This window comes from Oncorhynchus gorbuscha, linkage group LG10 (genome assembly GCF_021184085.1).
Source record: "Oncorhynchus gorbuscha isolate QuinsamMale2020 ecotype Even-year linkage group LG10, OgorEven_v1.0, whole genome shotgun sequence".
Lineage (NCBI taxonomy): Eukaryota > Metazoa > Chordata > Actinopteri > Salmoniformes > Salmonidae > Oncorhynchus > Oncorhynchus gorbuscha.
In genome coordinates this window covers 64,888,175-64,901,202 of record NC_060182.1, presented here as the reverse complement: position 1 = coordinate 64,901,202, position 13,028 = coordinate 64,888,175, and the positions used below count along the sequence as shown (strand labels likewise).

At 42.7% G+C, this 13,028-nt stretch overlaps 1 protein-coding gene across 4 annotated transcripts in view; it reads right to left on the bottom strand.

Annotated features, from left to right (window-relative positions):
* tfb1m (transcription factor B1, mitochondrial) overlaps nucleotides 1–12,805 on the bottom strand; it is a 49,636-nt gene extending 36,831 nt beyond the window's left edge. Inside the window, exons 1-6 of one of the 4 annotated variants that reach the window (XM_046366639.1) lie at nucleotides 12,759–12,805; nucleotides 7,711–7,856; nucleotides 6,270–6,421; nucleotides 6,042–6,150; nucleotides 5,732–5,883; nucleotides 5,482–5,601 (exon numbers count right to left, since the gene is read on the bottom strand). In XM_046366639.1, coding sequence (XP_046222595.1) covers nucleotides 5,482–5,601; nucleotides 5,732–5,883; nucleotides 6,042–6,150; nucleotides 6,270–6,421; nucleotides 7,711–7,843 — 666 coding nt within the window. In that variant the 5' untranslated portion in view covers nucleotides 7,844–7,856; nucleotides 12,759–12,805. Of the gene's footprint in view, nucleotides 1–5,481; nucleotides 5,602–5,731; nucleotides 5,884–6,041; nucleotides 6,151–6,269; nucleotides 6,422–7,710; nucleotides 7,860–12,739 lie in introns of all 4 variants that reach the window. The other 3 variants (XM_046366636.1, XM_046366637.1, XM_046366638.1) reach the window with 3 other exon arrangements.
* Between the last annotated feature and the right edge of the window lie 223 nt (nucleotides 12,806–13,028).

Below are 13,028 nucleotides of genomic sequence, written 5' to 3'. Positions count from 1 at the left end.
TTCACCACCAAGGTGAGGGGGGGGGGGCTGACACGGTCCCTGCTTCTAAAAATGGGAGTTAGCAGTGTGTTGTGTGGGGCATCAGATTCTTTGTGACACATTTTCTTAGAACTGTTGACGAGTAGAATTACAGCTACGCAGCAGCAATGTTCCTTCATCTGTATTAATGAATTGATCCAAAGCTACAGAGAGAGCAAGATAACACCACCAATTAGATTAGATGTGTTGGATTTGTCTAGCTCGGCTATGTGAACGCTCTCCTCTATCTAAGAACGCACTCTGCTCCACCAGGCCTCCCCAGACAGAGACACACAGCCGTCAGCTTCACTCTCCAATACCCATCCTACCTCGTATGCATTGCTTCTTAGCATTGATATGGTCAGTAGTAGATTTCTTGGCCGAATAACTCCCACTGATGTACTCTCATACTACTGTACTGCCTCAGAAGCAGTTAATTGACAAGAGTGTGAGTTGTCACGACCCAGCTCGTGGGAAGTGACAAAGAGCTCTTCAGGACACAAATAATAATCAATTACTTTTCTCTTCATTTAGCCAACTTACATATAAAACTTTATTTGTTCATCAATAACTGTGAATAACTCACCACAGGTTAATGAGAAGGGTGTGCTTGAAAGGATGCACATAACTCTGCAATGTTGGGTTGTATTGGAGAGAGTCTCAGTCTTTTTCAACACACGGTCTGTGCCTGTATTTAGTTTTCATGCTAGTGAGGGCCGAGAATCCACTCTCACATAGGTACGTAGTTGGGCATCAGGCAGGATACTCTGAGTGCAGCCCAATCCAGAAATCTGGTAGTGGCTTCTGATGAAATTTTCACAGAACTGCTTGTTGCAATTTCGTTGAGGCTCTCTTGTTCAGATATCGGTAAGTGGACTGGGGGCAGGGCATGAAAGGGATAACTGGAGGCAGGGCATGAAAGGGATAACGAATCCAGTTGTTCATGTCATCCGTTTCGGGAAAGTACCTACGTAATTGCGCACCCAGCTCATTCAGGTTCTTTGCTACATCACATTTGACATTGTCAAATGAGTTCATTTGCACACAAAAAAAATCATACAATGATGGAAAGACCTGTGTGTTGTCCTTGTTAATGCGGACAGAAAAGAGCTCAGACTTCTTTATCATTACCTCAATTTTGTCCCGCACATTGAATATAGTTGTGGAGAGTCCCTGTAATCCTAGATTCAGGAACTCTTTATTAATTATTTGACTAGGCTACCTATATTTGACATTGTGTTGTTATTTTGCTGAACACTAGATGGTTTAATTTTATTTTTGGCAGTGAAACGAGGCTACTCAGACGAGATAAAAAAATCTCACCCAAATGTATAGCCCTGTAAAAAAAAAAAAAAAATGTTTATCACATTTTTATTTGGCGTACCCCCGATGGCATTGTCCCCAGTTTGGGAATACCTGCCCTACAACATCCGTAGAGTACGACCCTACCTCACACAGGAAGCTGCGCAGGTCCTAATCCAGGCACTTGTCCTCTCCCATCTGGACTACCGCAACTCGCTGTTGGCTGGGCTCCCCGCTTGTGCCATCAAACCCCTGCAACTATCCAGAACGCAGAAGCCCGCCTGTTTTTCAACCTTCCCTTTCAAGTTCTCTCATGTTAACCTGCTCCTCCACACACTCCACACACTCCACTGGCTTCCAGTTGAAAGCTTGCAGCCACTACAAGACCATGATGCTTACCTATGGAATAGCAAGAGGAACTGCCCCTCCCTACCTTCAGGCTATGCTCAAACCCTACACCCCAACCCGAGCACTCAGTTCTGCCACCTCAGGTCTCTTGGCCCTCGCACCCCTATGGGAGGACAGCTCCCGCTCAGCCCTTCTCTGTCCTGGCACCCCAATGGTGGAATCAGCTTCCTCATGAAGCTAGGACAGCAGAGTCCCTGCCCATCTTCAGAGAACATCTGAAACCCTACCTCTTCAAACAGTATCTTAAATTATCCTCCTCCTCACCTCGACCCCCCCACACAAAAAAGAAATAACACTTAGCCAGCACTTGCCCTTGACCCCCCCTCCTTCTAGCTCTGACTCTACTGACAGCTACTTTGAGAAAAAAAATGTTGCCTGTGATATGTGATTCTCCCACCTGGCTACTGTATCTTAAGATTAATGCACTAACTAAGTTGCTCTGGATAAGAGCGTCTGCTAAATGACTGAAACTTAAAATCACAGATATCCTACATAAACATACACGCATGGCACGTGTACATACACGCATGGCACGTGTACATTTAGACACACTCGGACACACACACAGAGATCGCGTAAAAGCCGCCTCAGCGTGATAAAATAATCATTGAAGCTATTTCTTCTAAGAGAATGAACAATTAGCCCTAGTTTCATTCACTTCACTGCTCCTCTGTTCTTCCCTTACTCCATCCATTCCATACAGATGAAATATTTACTAACAGAGGGCTTTCAAAGAGGGACAACTTCTTCAGGGGACCCAAGTCCAACCTAAAGCCCATCCCCAAGAACAGAGAAACATCATTCTCTGTAGTCTGTATCCTAGGCCTATAATTGTACATAATAATCATTCCCCTCACCAGTTTCACAGACCTAAGACTGTGAAAGGGATCGAGCTCTCATTACTGCTCTGTGTGATAGCACTGCATCTCAAATACCCACCAGGCATAATTACCCAATTGTCACAATTCCGAAGACACTTCTGAGACAACATTGATTTAATGCAGCCGTACCCTTGTACTGTACGTGTCTAATAAAGAGTCGAGTGACAGTAGCAGAAAGACTTGAATGACAAAGAAATGGGGGCAATGGAGGAAGAGGAGAACAGAGAGTAAACAGGGGCCACACGTCATGTGGATAGTCCAGACTTTCCGTCTGTAGATGCTCTAACAGACTATCTGTTGATAAGCAACGGCTTGTTAAAGTTACGGTTAGTGTTTGGAACAAGGGTAAGGTTTAAGAGCTGGGACGATAGACCAAAAAAAATGACCTATACCAACACGGCCTTCCTCTTTCCAAAGCATTTTGCTTACGCCGGTAATTTTCTACGACTTTGCTACACAACGTTTCTGTAGATTGTTCTAAAACCATTTATTGGTCAACGGCAATATATGCATTGTGTTGATTCCTACTTTGAAAGTATCTGCCTGTCCCTGTTTCACTGTCGCCTGCTGACTCTCATTCCCTCTCCCCACTGTGTGCACGGAGGAGGGCGAGATGCATTCTGAGCAGCACAGGCATGTGACTGTTGCTTAAAGGGGTATTGCTGGAAAGGCAGTTTTCAAAGCAGCTACTGTTGTTCTAGTTCCAGAGAGGAGAGTAGAGTTCGACCGACTATGATTTTTCAACGCCGATACCGATTATTGGAGGACCAAAAAAGCCGATACCGATTAATCAGCTGATATTTATTTATAATAATGACATTTACAACAATACTGAAAGAACACTTATTTTAACTTAATATAATACATCAATAAAATCTATTTCGCCTCAAGTAAATAATGGTTTAAATAATGCAAAAACAAAGTGTTGGAGAAGAAAGTAAAAGTGCAACATGAGAACACATGAAAGCTGGTGGTTCCTTTTAACATGAGTCTTCAATATTCCCAGGTAAGAAGGTTGTAGTAATTATAGGAATTATAGGACTATTTCCCTCTATACCATTTGTATTTCATTAACCTTTGACTATTGAATGTTCTTATAGGCACTTTAGTATTGCCAGTGTAACAGTATAGCTTCCGTCCCTCTCCTCGCTCCTCCCTGCACTTGAACCAGCAACACAACGACAACAGCCACCATCGAAGCAGCGTTACCCATGCAGAGCAAGGGGAACAACTACTATATTATTATTATATTAGAAGGCTCAGAGCGAGTGATGTTTGAAATGCTATTAGCGCATGCTAACTAGCTAGCCATTTCACATCGGTTACACCAGCCTCATCTCGGGAGTTGATAGGTTTGAAGTCATAAACAGTGCAATGCTTGACGCACAACGAAGAGCTGCTGGCAAAACGCACAAAAGTGCTGTTTGAATGAATGTTTACGTGCCTGTTTTTGCCTACCACCACTCAGTCAGATACTTAGATACTTGTATGCTTGTATGCTCAGTCAGATTATATGCAACGCAGGACACGCTAAATAATATCTAGTAATATCATCAACCATGTGTAGTTAACTAGTGATTATGATTGATTGTTTTTTTATAAGATAAGTTTAATGCTAGCTAGCAACTTACCTTGGCTTACTGCATTCGCGTAACAGGCAGTCTCCTTGTGGAGTGCAATGAGAGAGGCAGGTCGTTATTGCATTGGACTAGTTAACTGTAAGGTTGCAAGATTAGATCCCCTGAGCTGACCAGGTGAAAATCTGTCGTTCTGCCCCTGAACGAGGCAGTTAACCCACCGTTCCTAGACCGTCATTGAAAATAAGAATGTGTTCTTAACTGACTTGCCTAGTTAAATAAAAGGTATGAAAAAATATATATTCGGCAAATCGGCGCCCAAAAATACTGATTTCCGATTGTTATGAAAACTTGAAATCGGCCCTAATTAATCGGCCATTCTGATTAATCGGTCGACCTCTAGAGGAAAGTCACAGCTTTCTGGGAGTATATCATGCATTTCTCACCTCTTAATATTGAGTTCACGGCACCCATTTACAACTGGAGTAGGCTGTAGTTAGTATCGTTTTGATGCCCAGCAGTGTTGCAGTTCTTGACACACAAACCGGTGCGCCTGGCACCTACTACCATACCCAGTTCAAATGGCACTTCAATATGTGTGTCTTGCCCCTTCACCATCTGAATGGCACACATACACAATCCATGTCTAAATAGTCTCAAGGCTTAAAAATCCTTATTTAACCTGTCCCCTTCATCTACACTGATTTGAAGTGGATTTAACAGGTGACATCAATAAGGGATCATAGATTGACCAGGTGAAAGCTCTCATAGAAAGAGCAGGTGTTCATAATGTTTTGTACACTCAGTGTAGCTTATAGGCCTATATGCACAAAGATGCCAAAAAGCTAATTCTGGATCCAATTTTGACAGGTTGCACATCACAATATGTATTTCCTGGATATGTTCGATGAAATAGCTTCATTTTTTAAATCATAGACCACCATTTCAGTCGTCTTACTTGACACTGGAAAAAAAAGGTCTCGGGCTCTGCCGCTAAGTAACTGTCCATTATCATTGTATTTGTTGTTATCGAGCAAAAAACAGTTCTATGACTTTTTGTCCATATCGCCCAGCTGTAGCACCTCCCCAAAAAAATAATTGATTGTAATTTATCATAATCATAATAATTTATTAGATTTATCATTATCGCAAATAATTGTCAATTTATCACGGTCTGGATTTTTGTCATCATCAACTTTGTCACCATGGAGCATTGTCATTATCATCTATTATATACAGCCAAGATAGTGTGTGCGTGTGTAGTGGGCAGAGTAAAGCAGAGTGTGGGGTCCTACCTCAGGTTTGGGGATGAAGGCCCGTCCTGGGATAGTGAAGCAGCTCTTTACAGTACAGAGGTACTGGGCCATGATGGACAGACGACTCCTCTGTCTGCTGGCTGTGCTGGCTGTCAACCTCTGGAGAGGGGAACCCAACATATTTGGTCTGTATCATTTATACCCCCGAACAGTAGATCATTGCTGAATAATACACATGGAAATTCAGGAAAACCGACTGAGAATAAACAGTACTGGACAGCACACATACTTCTGCCACCTCCTTCTGGAAGGTAAGGGTCAGTCTGGTCCGGCCGTAAACAAAGGGTCCAGTTCTGTTGGATATGTTCTCCAGCCACTTGATGATGAGAGGAGTGGACACACTGAAGGGAAGGTTCCCTATGATATGCAGGTCCGGTGGATCTGAGCAGGGACAGATGTAGTCAACAACACTGTTGCATGTTGCAAAACATGGCCTAAAATCAATGTACTTATTGTTCCAGACATAAAGCAATCTAGTAGGCACTTCCATCAACCAGGCAAGTGACAAATCTACCCATCTACTTTTTCATCTCACTCACCATCCTCCCATGGCTTGGTTATGACGTCTGGGAATCCTCTGTCCATTCTGTATGTGAGTATGTCACCATGGACAACCCTGAGCTTCCCTGGTGCTGCTTCAGACAAGAGCTGAGGAAACGGACATGGCATCTTACAGGTACTTGAGAATTTAAAAACTACTTTACCGTTTCTAATTTCTGCAATTATTTGAAAGACAACCCTTTCCTGCATGTTCTCCTGTTAGGTACCTTTAGTCCAGGTATAAAGCGGTTGTCCTTCTCCACCACCAGCAGGTCTGCAGCCCCAGCGTTGAGGATGGAGCGGGTCAGACCTCCAGGTCCAGGACCCACCTCGCACACATGGGCGTCCCTCAGACTGCCTGCCTGGCGCACAATCTTATCTACACAAGTTGAGAAAACACACAGCTACCAGGGTGTACTACTTACTCACATTGGAATGGGTTGGATATAATAAAGGTGAACAATGTACAAATAACTGCCAAATTACAGGAAACACTTGAGTAAATGAAGGATACGAACTATATTGATAACAGGTGTGGTTCCTCAGTATATTAAGCAATTAACATCCCATCATGCTTTGGGTCATGTATAAAAATGCCCAGTTGCCCATTATTTTGGCTACCATGGCTAAAAGAAGAGATCTCAGTGACTTTGAAAGAGGGGTCTCAAAGGAGCATTGCGGGTTTAAAGGGTGTGTGTGTGTCTCAGTCACCAGATCTCAACCCAATTGAATACTTATGAAGATTCTGGAGCCACACCTGAGACAGTGTTTTCAACCACCATCAACAAAACAACAAATTCTGTAATCTCTGCAATACAGTTCCAGACACGTATAGAATCTATGCCAAAGTACATTTAGGGCCTTGTAAAAAGGAGAATGGGGACAGAATCCAGACATTAAGATGGAATTCAACAATATAAACTAGTATTTGCATCAATCCAGTGGCCATTTGTTTTGCTAACTCTGCAGTCACATGAGCACAGAATCGCTAACCCAAAAAACCCTCTCTTGCTTGTGCCCACTTACATTAAAGGTTATCTAGGCCTACACCCAAAAATACCCTTTTCCCAGACCTCAAGTCAGTAGGCTAGTGTGGTTTAATCATTGTTGTGGACTTAAAACATTTAGTTATTTTTCTATTTTAAAAAAAGTATGATTTTGAAAACAAAAACGCACCAAAATTGGTAAACTGAAACCTGAAGAAAAAGAGAAAGGAAATCTCACTATGTTGGTGTTTCCTTTATTTTGGCAGTTACCTGTATCAATGCACTATGCATCTTTTATTATGACCTAATATTCAAGAATAGTGGCTTCCATATGTATATGATTTGCAGGCTAAATAAAGGTGGGTAGTGGCACTGTATTTTAGCATAGGCATATGCCTGGCTCCCAGCTCTCCTTGGCAAAGCTGGCTATGCTTCTTTAATGCTTTAATCTAAAACCGAAACCTTGTTCAAGGGCACCAGATCAGATCTGCAGCACTGCATCACTGATAGAATCACATCGGTAGTGTCTGCTGCTTGTGGACAAGCCTATGTGGGCACTTCAGTCTAGTACACTAAATGTGATGTGAACAGGGGGAAGGAAAAACACCATCGCGTCCTCATTGTGTAGAAGACAGTGTAGCAGGTGTTGGTGCATTGCAGCTAGAGGAGGAAGCTGACTCACCTGTGAGCCTCATGTCCAGTAGAAAGTTCTGGGACAGCTGTTTCTCTGCTCTCAGGTTGAACAGTTTGATTACCTCCCCAATGGTTGGCAGTGGAGGCAGGCGAAATGACGCAATCTTTCTGGGACCCGCCATCCCTCAAACCGTTCTGCTGTGCAAATATAAAGGGTGGTACTGTAGTAAGAATATGATGATTAATGCACCCCTTCAATAGGGGAACAATTACGCTGAGAGGGTAAATGTCAGAGTAATTAGTGACAGTTTAGAGATCCGGGGATTATCTGCTAATCTCCCATAACGACGACAATCATGCTCATACATCCAGGCTCCATTTTAGAGCTCAACGATAATATGAATTAGGAATTCGAAATAAGATACTCTATTAAAAGCACAACTGCCATTGTCAAGGAATGATCAACGTAGCGAGAGAGAATACATAGTGTAACATTTCTGAGGATTAAAAACATGATCTTGATCGCCACCCAGTGGATCAACCTACACTGTGTTATGAAATTGATATTGGGCAGTTATGGATGTATCCTGCCAAAGATAGTGGAATGACTCTGTGGTGGTTCTGCCCCAATGTCAAACCCATTACAACAGTCATATGCTAAAACAGTCAAAGTCAACCCAATGTCAAACTATTCATTTTGAATAAATGAATCAGAGCATAGGACCTAACGTTACAACAGATAGACCCTCAACTAGCTGAGGAACGCTCAACTCCATTCTCTTATATCGAAGCAGAGTTGAGTATTGATACCTAGTCGAGCGATTTGCTAGCAACAACATTAAGTCACCATCAGTCAAAACTTGTAAAAATGTAAATTCTGAAAACACTTGTTTGTCCTGTATAACTGTGGCCCTCATGCAGGGTGCTGAAATTCATACTTTAATAAAAACATTTACTGAATACAACCACCAACATTTTTATTTTAAAAAGTATGAATTTCAGCACCCACGCAGAAGAACCGCAGTTGTACAGGACAAACATAGGTAGGTTACAGGTAAGGGACTGTATGTTATTTATAATGACGGATACCTGGAGGAAGTCTGAACTCTCAAATAAAAATGGAAGGCCCTCCCTTTATTTAGTCAAATACCATTTTACCCGACCCTCCCTGAACACTTGAAAAACAAGTGACACCCGCCCCCATACCAAATAATTAAAACATAAAATGAATATCAGAGAACTTGCCTACCATATACTCTCACTCCTAGGGCAGACCAGAGCCTCTTCCATATGAAGTTTTAGAAGCTTTTCTTTGTTTTCTAAGCATTACATGGAAAAGTAGCCAGAAGATTGTTGATTTGCAGACCACCGCAAACAAGGGTCACCATTATAGTAAAAGCGCCTCAATCATCTCATTTGTGGTCCGTGAAAAAAATGGCATTCTATAAACGCATTTAATTCAATTCCATGTCATTTTACACGACTGTACGCAAGTTTCACAACAGAGCATGACAACGAATGAGCGCATGCTGCAGCACCAGACATTGTGATTTCTATACAGGCCATTGTTAAAAAAGAGGATAGTCTGGAACAGATCTAAAGTTGCCTATCAACTGTAAGAATTAAGCGACAACAGAACCAGTTACATCTGAAGTATCTGATCATCAATGAATTAGAAAACGTCATTTGTTTTTTAACACAACAGCCGTATACCTTAAAGTAGGCCTACACAGTGTACAAAACATTAAGAACACCTGCTATTTCCATGACAGAGTGACCAGGTGAATCCAGGTGAAAGCTATGATCCCTTATTGATGTCAGTTGTTAAATCCACTTCAATCAATGTAGATGAAAGGGAGGAGGCAGGTTAAAAAATGATTTTTAAGCCGTGAGACAATTTAGACGTGTGTGTGTCATTCAGAGGGTAAATCAGCAAGACAAAAAATGTAAGTGCCTTTGAACAGGATAGGGTAGTAGGTGCCATGCGCACCGGTTTGTGTCAAGAACTGCAATGCTGCTGGGTTTTTCCACAATCAACAGTTTCCTGTGTGTATCAATAATGGTCCACCACCCAAAGGACATCCAGCCAACTTGACAACTGTGGGAAGGATTGGAGTCAACATGGGCCAGCATCCCTGTGGAACGTTCTTTCGACACCTGGTAGAGTCCATGCCCCGACATATTTAGGCTGTTCTGAGGGCAAAAGGGGGAGGAGGGTGCACCTCAATATTAGGAAGTTTTTCCTAATGTTTGGTATACTCAGTGTCTATGCACTTGTAAAAAGATTCACTTGGAAACTATAATTTCTATTCCATTATATTGTTGTTACAAAATAGATGTGTTGACTGTGATCAGGGCATGGCAATATAAGAGCATCTGCTAGGCTAAATTAACAAACTAAGCATGCATAGCTCACGTAGGCTTCTCATCCCAAAGACAGGCCAAACTCCTGTTCCTAAAAGAGAATTCAATGGCACTGTAGAGTGAATGTATGCCTAATAAGGCATTTGGTTCAATCCAATTTCATTTTTAACAGCCTAAATGTAACACTTATAGGCGTGTTGAAACGCTGTTGTTGAAATGCTGAGCGCTCCTGCCAGCTTATAGCTGTCACAAACACTTCACAAATGATTTCTTAAATGGCAAGCTATAGCCTTGAAATAATAATATTATAGCCTAAATAATACAGGTTTGCTCCTGACTAATTTACAGATAGTATGTTGTTTAATAACCTGTTAAAATGTTGAACATTGATTGTGACAATCACATTACTGTACTTCTCTGCAATAAAAGGTTGTATCTCTGCCTCAATGTCAGACACAAACCAAATAAAAAATGTTTACCTTTATTTAACTAGGCAAGTCAGTTAAGAACAAATTGGTATTTTCAATGATGGGTTAACTGCCTGTTCAGGGGCAGAACGACAGATTTGTACCTTGTCAGCTCGGGGGCTTGAACTTGCAACCTTCCGGTTACTAGTCCAACACTAACCACTAGGCTACCCTGCCGCCCCTGAACGGATATCCCATATGCATCGGAGTCAGGTCTTTCCCCTGCATTTTACAGCTTGTTTCTAGCATAAAGCATCGCAGACTAGAGCATCATCATAGAATCAGGTCTATGCTTTTAGCATTTACCCTTACATACCCCTCAATTTGAGCCCTGGTTAACTTAACACACCAAGTCCTTCACTGACACTGAGATACACAAAAGTATGTGGACACCCCGTAAAATGATTGGATTCACCTATTTCAGCCACACCCGTTGCTGACAGGTGTACAAAACCAAGTACACAGCCATGCAATCTCCATAGACAAATATTGGCAGTAGTAGAGCTCAGTGACTTTCAACGTGGCACCCACCGTCATTGGATGCCACCTTTCCAACAATTCAGTTCGTCAAATTTTTATCCTGCTACAACTGCCCTGGTCAACTGTAAGCTCTGTTACTGTGGAGCAACAACGGCTCAGCCGCGAAGTAGTAGGCCCCCCCAAAGAAATGCCACCCCACACCATGACTGACCCACCGCCAAACCGGTCATGCTGGAGGATGTTGCAGGCAGCAGAACGTTCTCTACGGAGTCTTCAGACTGTCACGTCTGTCACATGTGCTCAGTGAGAACCTGCTTTCATCTGAAGAGCACAGGGCACCAGTGGCGAATTTGCCAATCTTGGTGTTCTCTGGCAAATGCCAAACGTCCTACACAGTGTTGGGCTGTAAGCACAGCCCCCACCTGTGGACGTCGGGCCCTCAAACCACCCTCATGGAGTCTGTTTCTGACCGTTTGAGCAGACACATGCACATTTATGGCCTGCTGGAGGTCATTTTGCAGGGCTCTGGCAGTACTCCTCCTTGCACAAAGGTGGAGGTAGCAGTCCTGCTGCTGGGTTGTTGCCCTCCTACATCTCCTGATATACTGTCCTGTCTCCTGGTAGCGCCTCCATGCTCTGGACACTACGTTGACAGACACAGCAAACCTTCTTGCCACAGCTCGCATTGATGTGCCATCCTGGATTAGCTGCACTACCTGAGCCACTTGTGTGGGTTGTAAACTCCATCTCATGCTATCACTAGAGTGAAAGCACCGCCAGCATTCAAAAGTGACCAAAACATCAGCCAGGAAGCATAGGAACTGAGAAGTGGTCTGTGGTCACAAACTGCAGAACCACTCCTTTATTGGGGGTGTCTTGCTAATTGCCTATAATTTCCACCTGTTGTCTATTCCATTTGCACAACAGCATGTGAAATTTGTCAATCAGTGTTGCTTCCTAAGTGGACAGTTTGATTTCACAGAAGTGTGATTGACTTGGAGTTACATTGTATTGTTAAGTATTCCCTTTATTTTTTTGAGCAGTGTACATACATAGCACTTACTTAAGCATCTCGCAGGAAAAAGCTAGGGCCACCCATAAAATGCGAGATAATTGTTTGGTTATGGGACAAACGGCCAAAATGCAGGACTGTCCCGCACAAACCGGAACATGTGGACACCCTCCTAGACCCTCCCCTGGACAAAATTAAGAAAAAAACTAAACCCTGCCCCTGATTGAAATGTTTAAATAGCACGACCTCCGCCATTTTTATCCGAGAAACAATTGTGTACATTTCGACCGCTCCATAAGCGGTTTCATAATTTATCAGTATCGACTGATGGTGACTCAATGTTGTTGCTAGAAAATCGAGCAATCAATTATCAATAACGTTCCTCAATTCAGCCTCGACATAAGAGAATGGAGCGTTCGTCAGGTAACCGTCAACAGGCAACGTGATACATTGTAGCTAATGATTCTCAGTGTGACCATGAAGAGATCTTGCTCTTAATTGAAACCACAGTTTCTAAACCATACTAAACTAACTTTGCTGAAACTGTAGCTAGCAACGCAAAACGTGTAACCATGTAACGTTAGCTATACTAGCTAACTAGCCAGCAGCATGTAGCTACGTTTTCCTTGTTTTTCGGTCAAAAGCCTCTGACCTGAAACAGTTACAACATATTTAGGTTCACTCTACTCGTCCGTGCAATATGACTGCTAAACGCAAACTTTAAACCACAAGCCTAGAAAGGTAAAAGCGTTAACCTGATAACACGTTTCTCACCACGTTGATGTCCTTTCCTGAAATATTGCTTTCGTCAGGAAACTGGCAGGTTGACGTCCAATGGGATTGCTTCTGCAACCAATCAATTGGGAGAGGCGGGACTTTGAACGTCCCCTTTGAACGTCCACATCTTGTTGACGTAATGATAGGTTATTGGCAACAGAGGGAAGGATGCATTTTGATAACAAGTTTCGACATTTGACATACTGTATAATTCAAAAGAGAAATAAACTCTTTTCACGCCACTTCGTAACGACCAGAATTTACTTT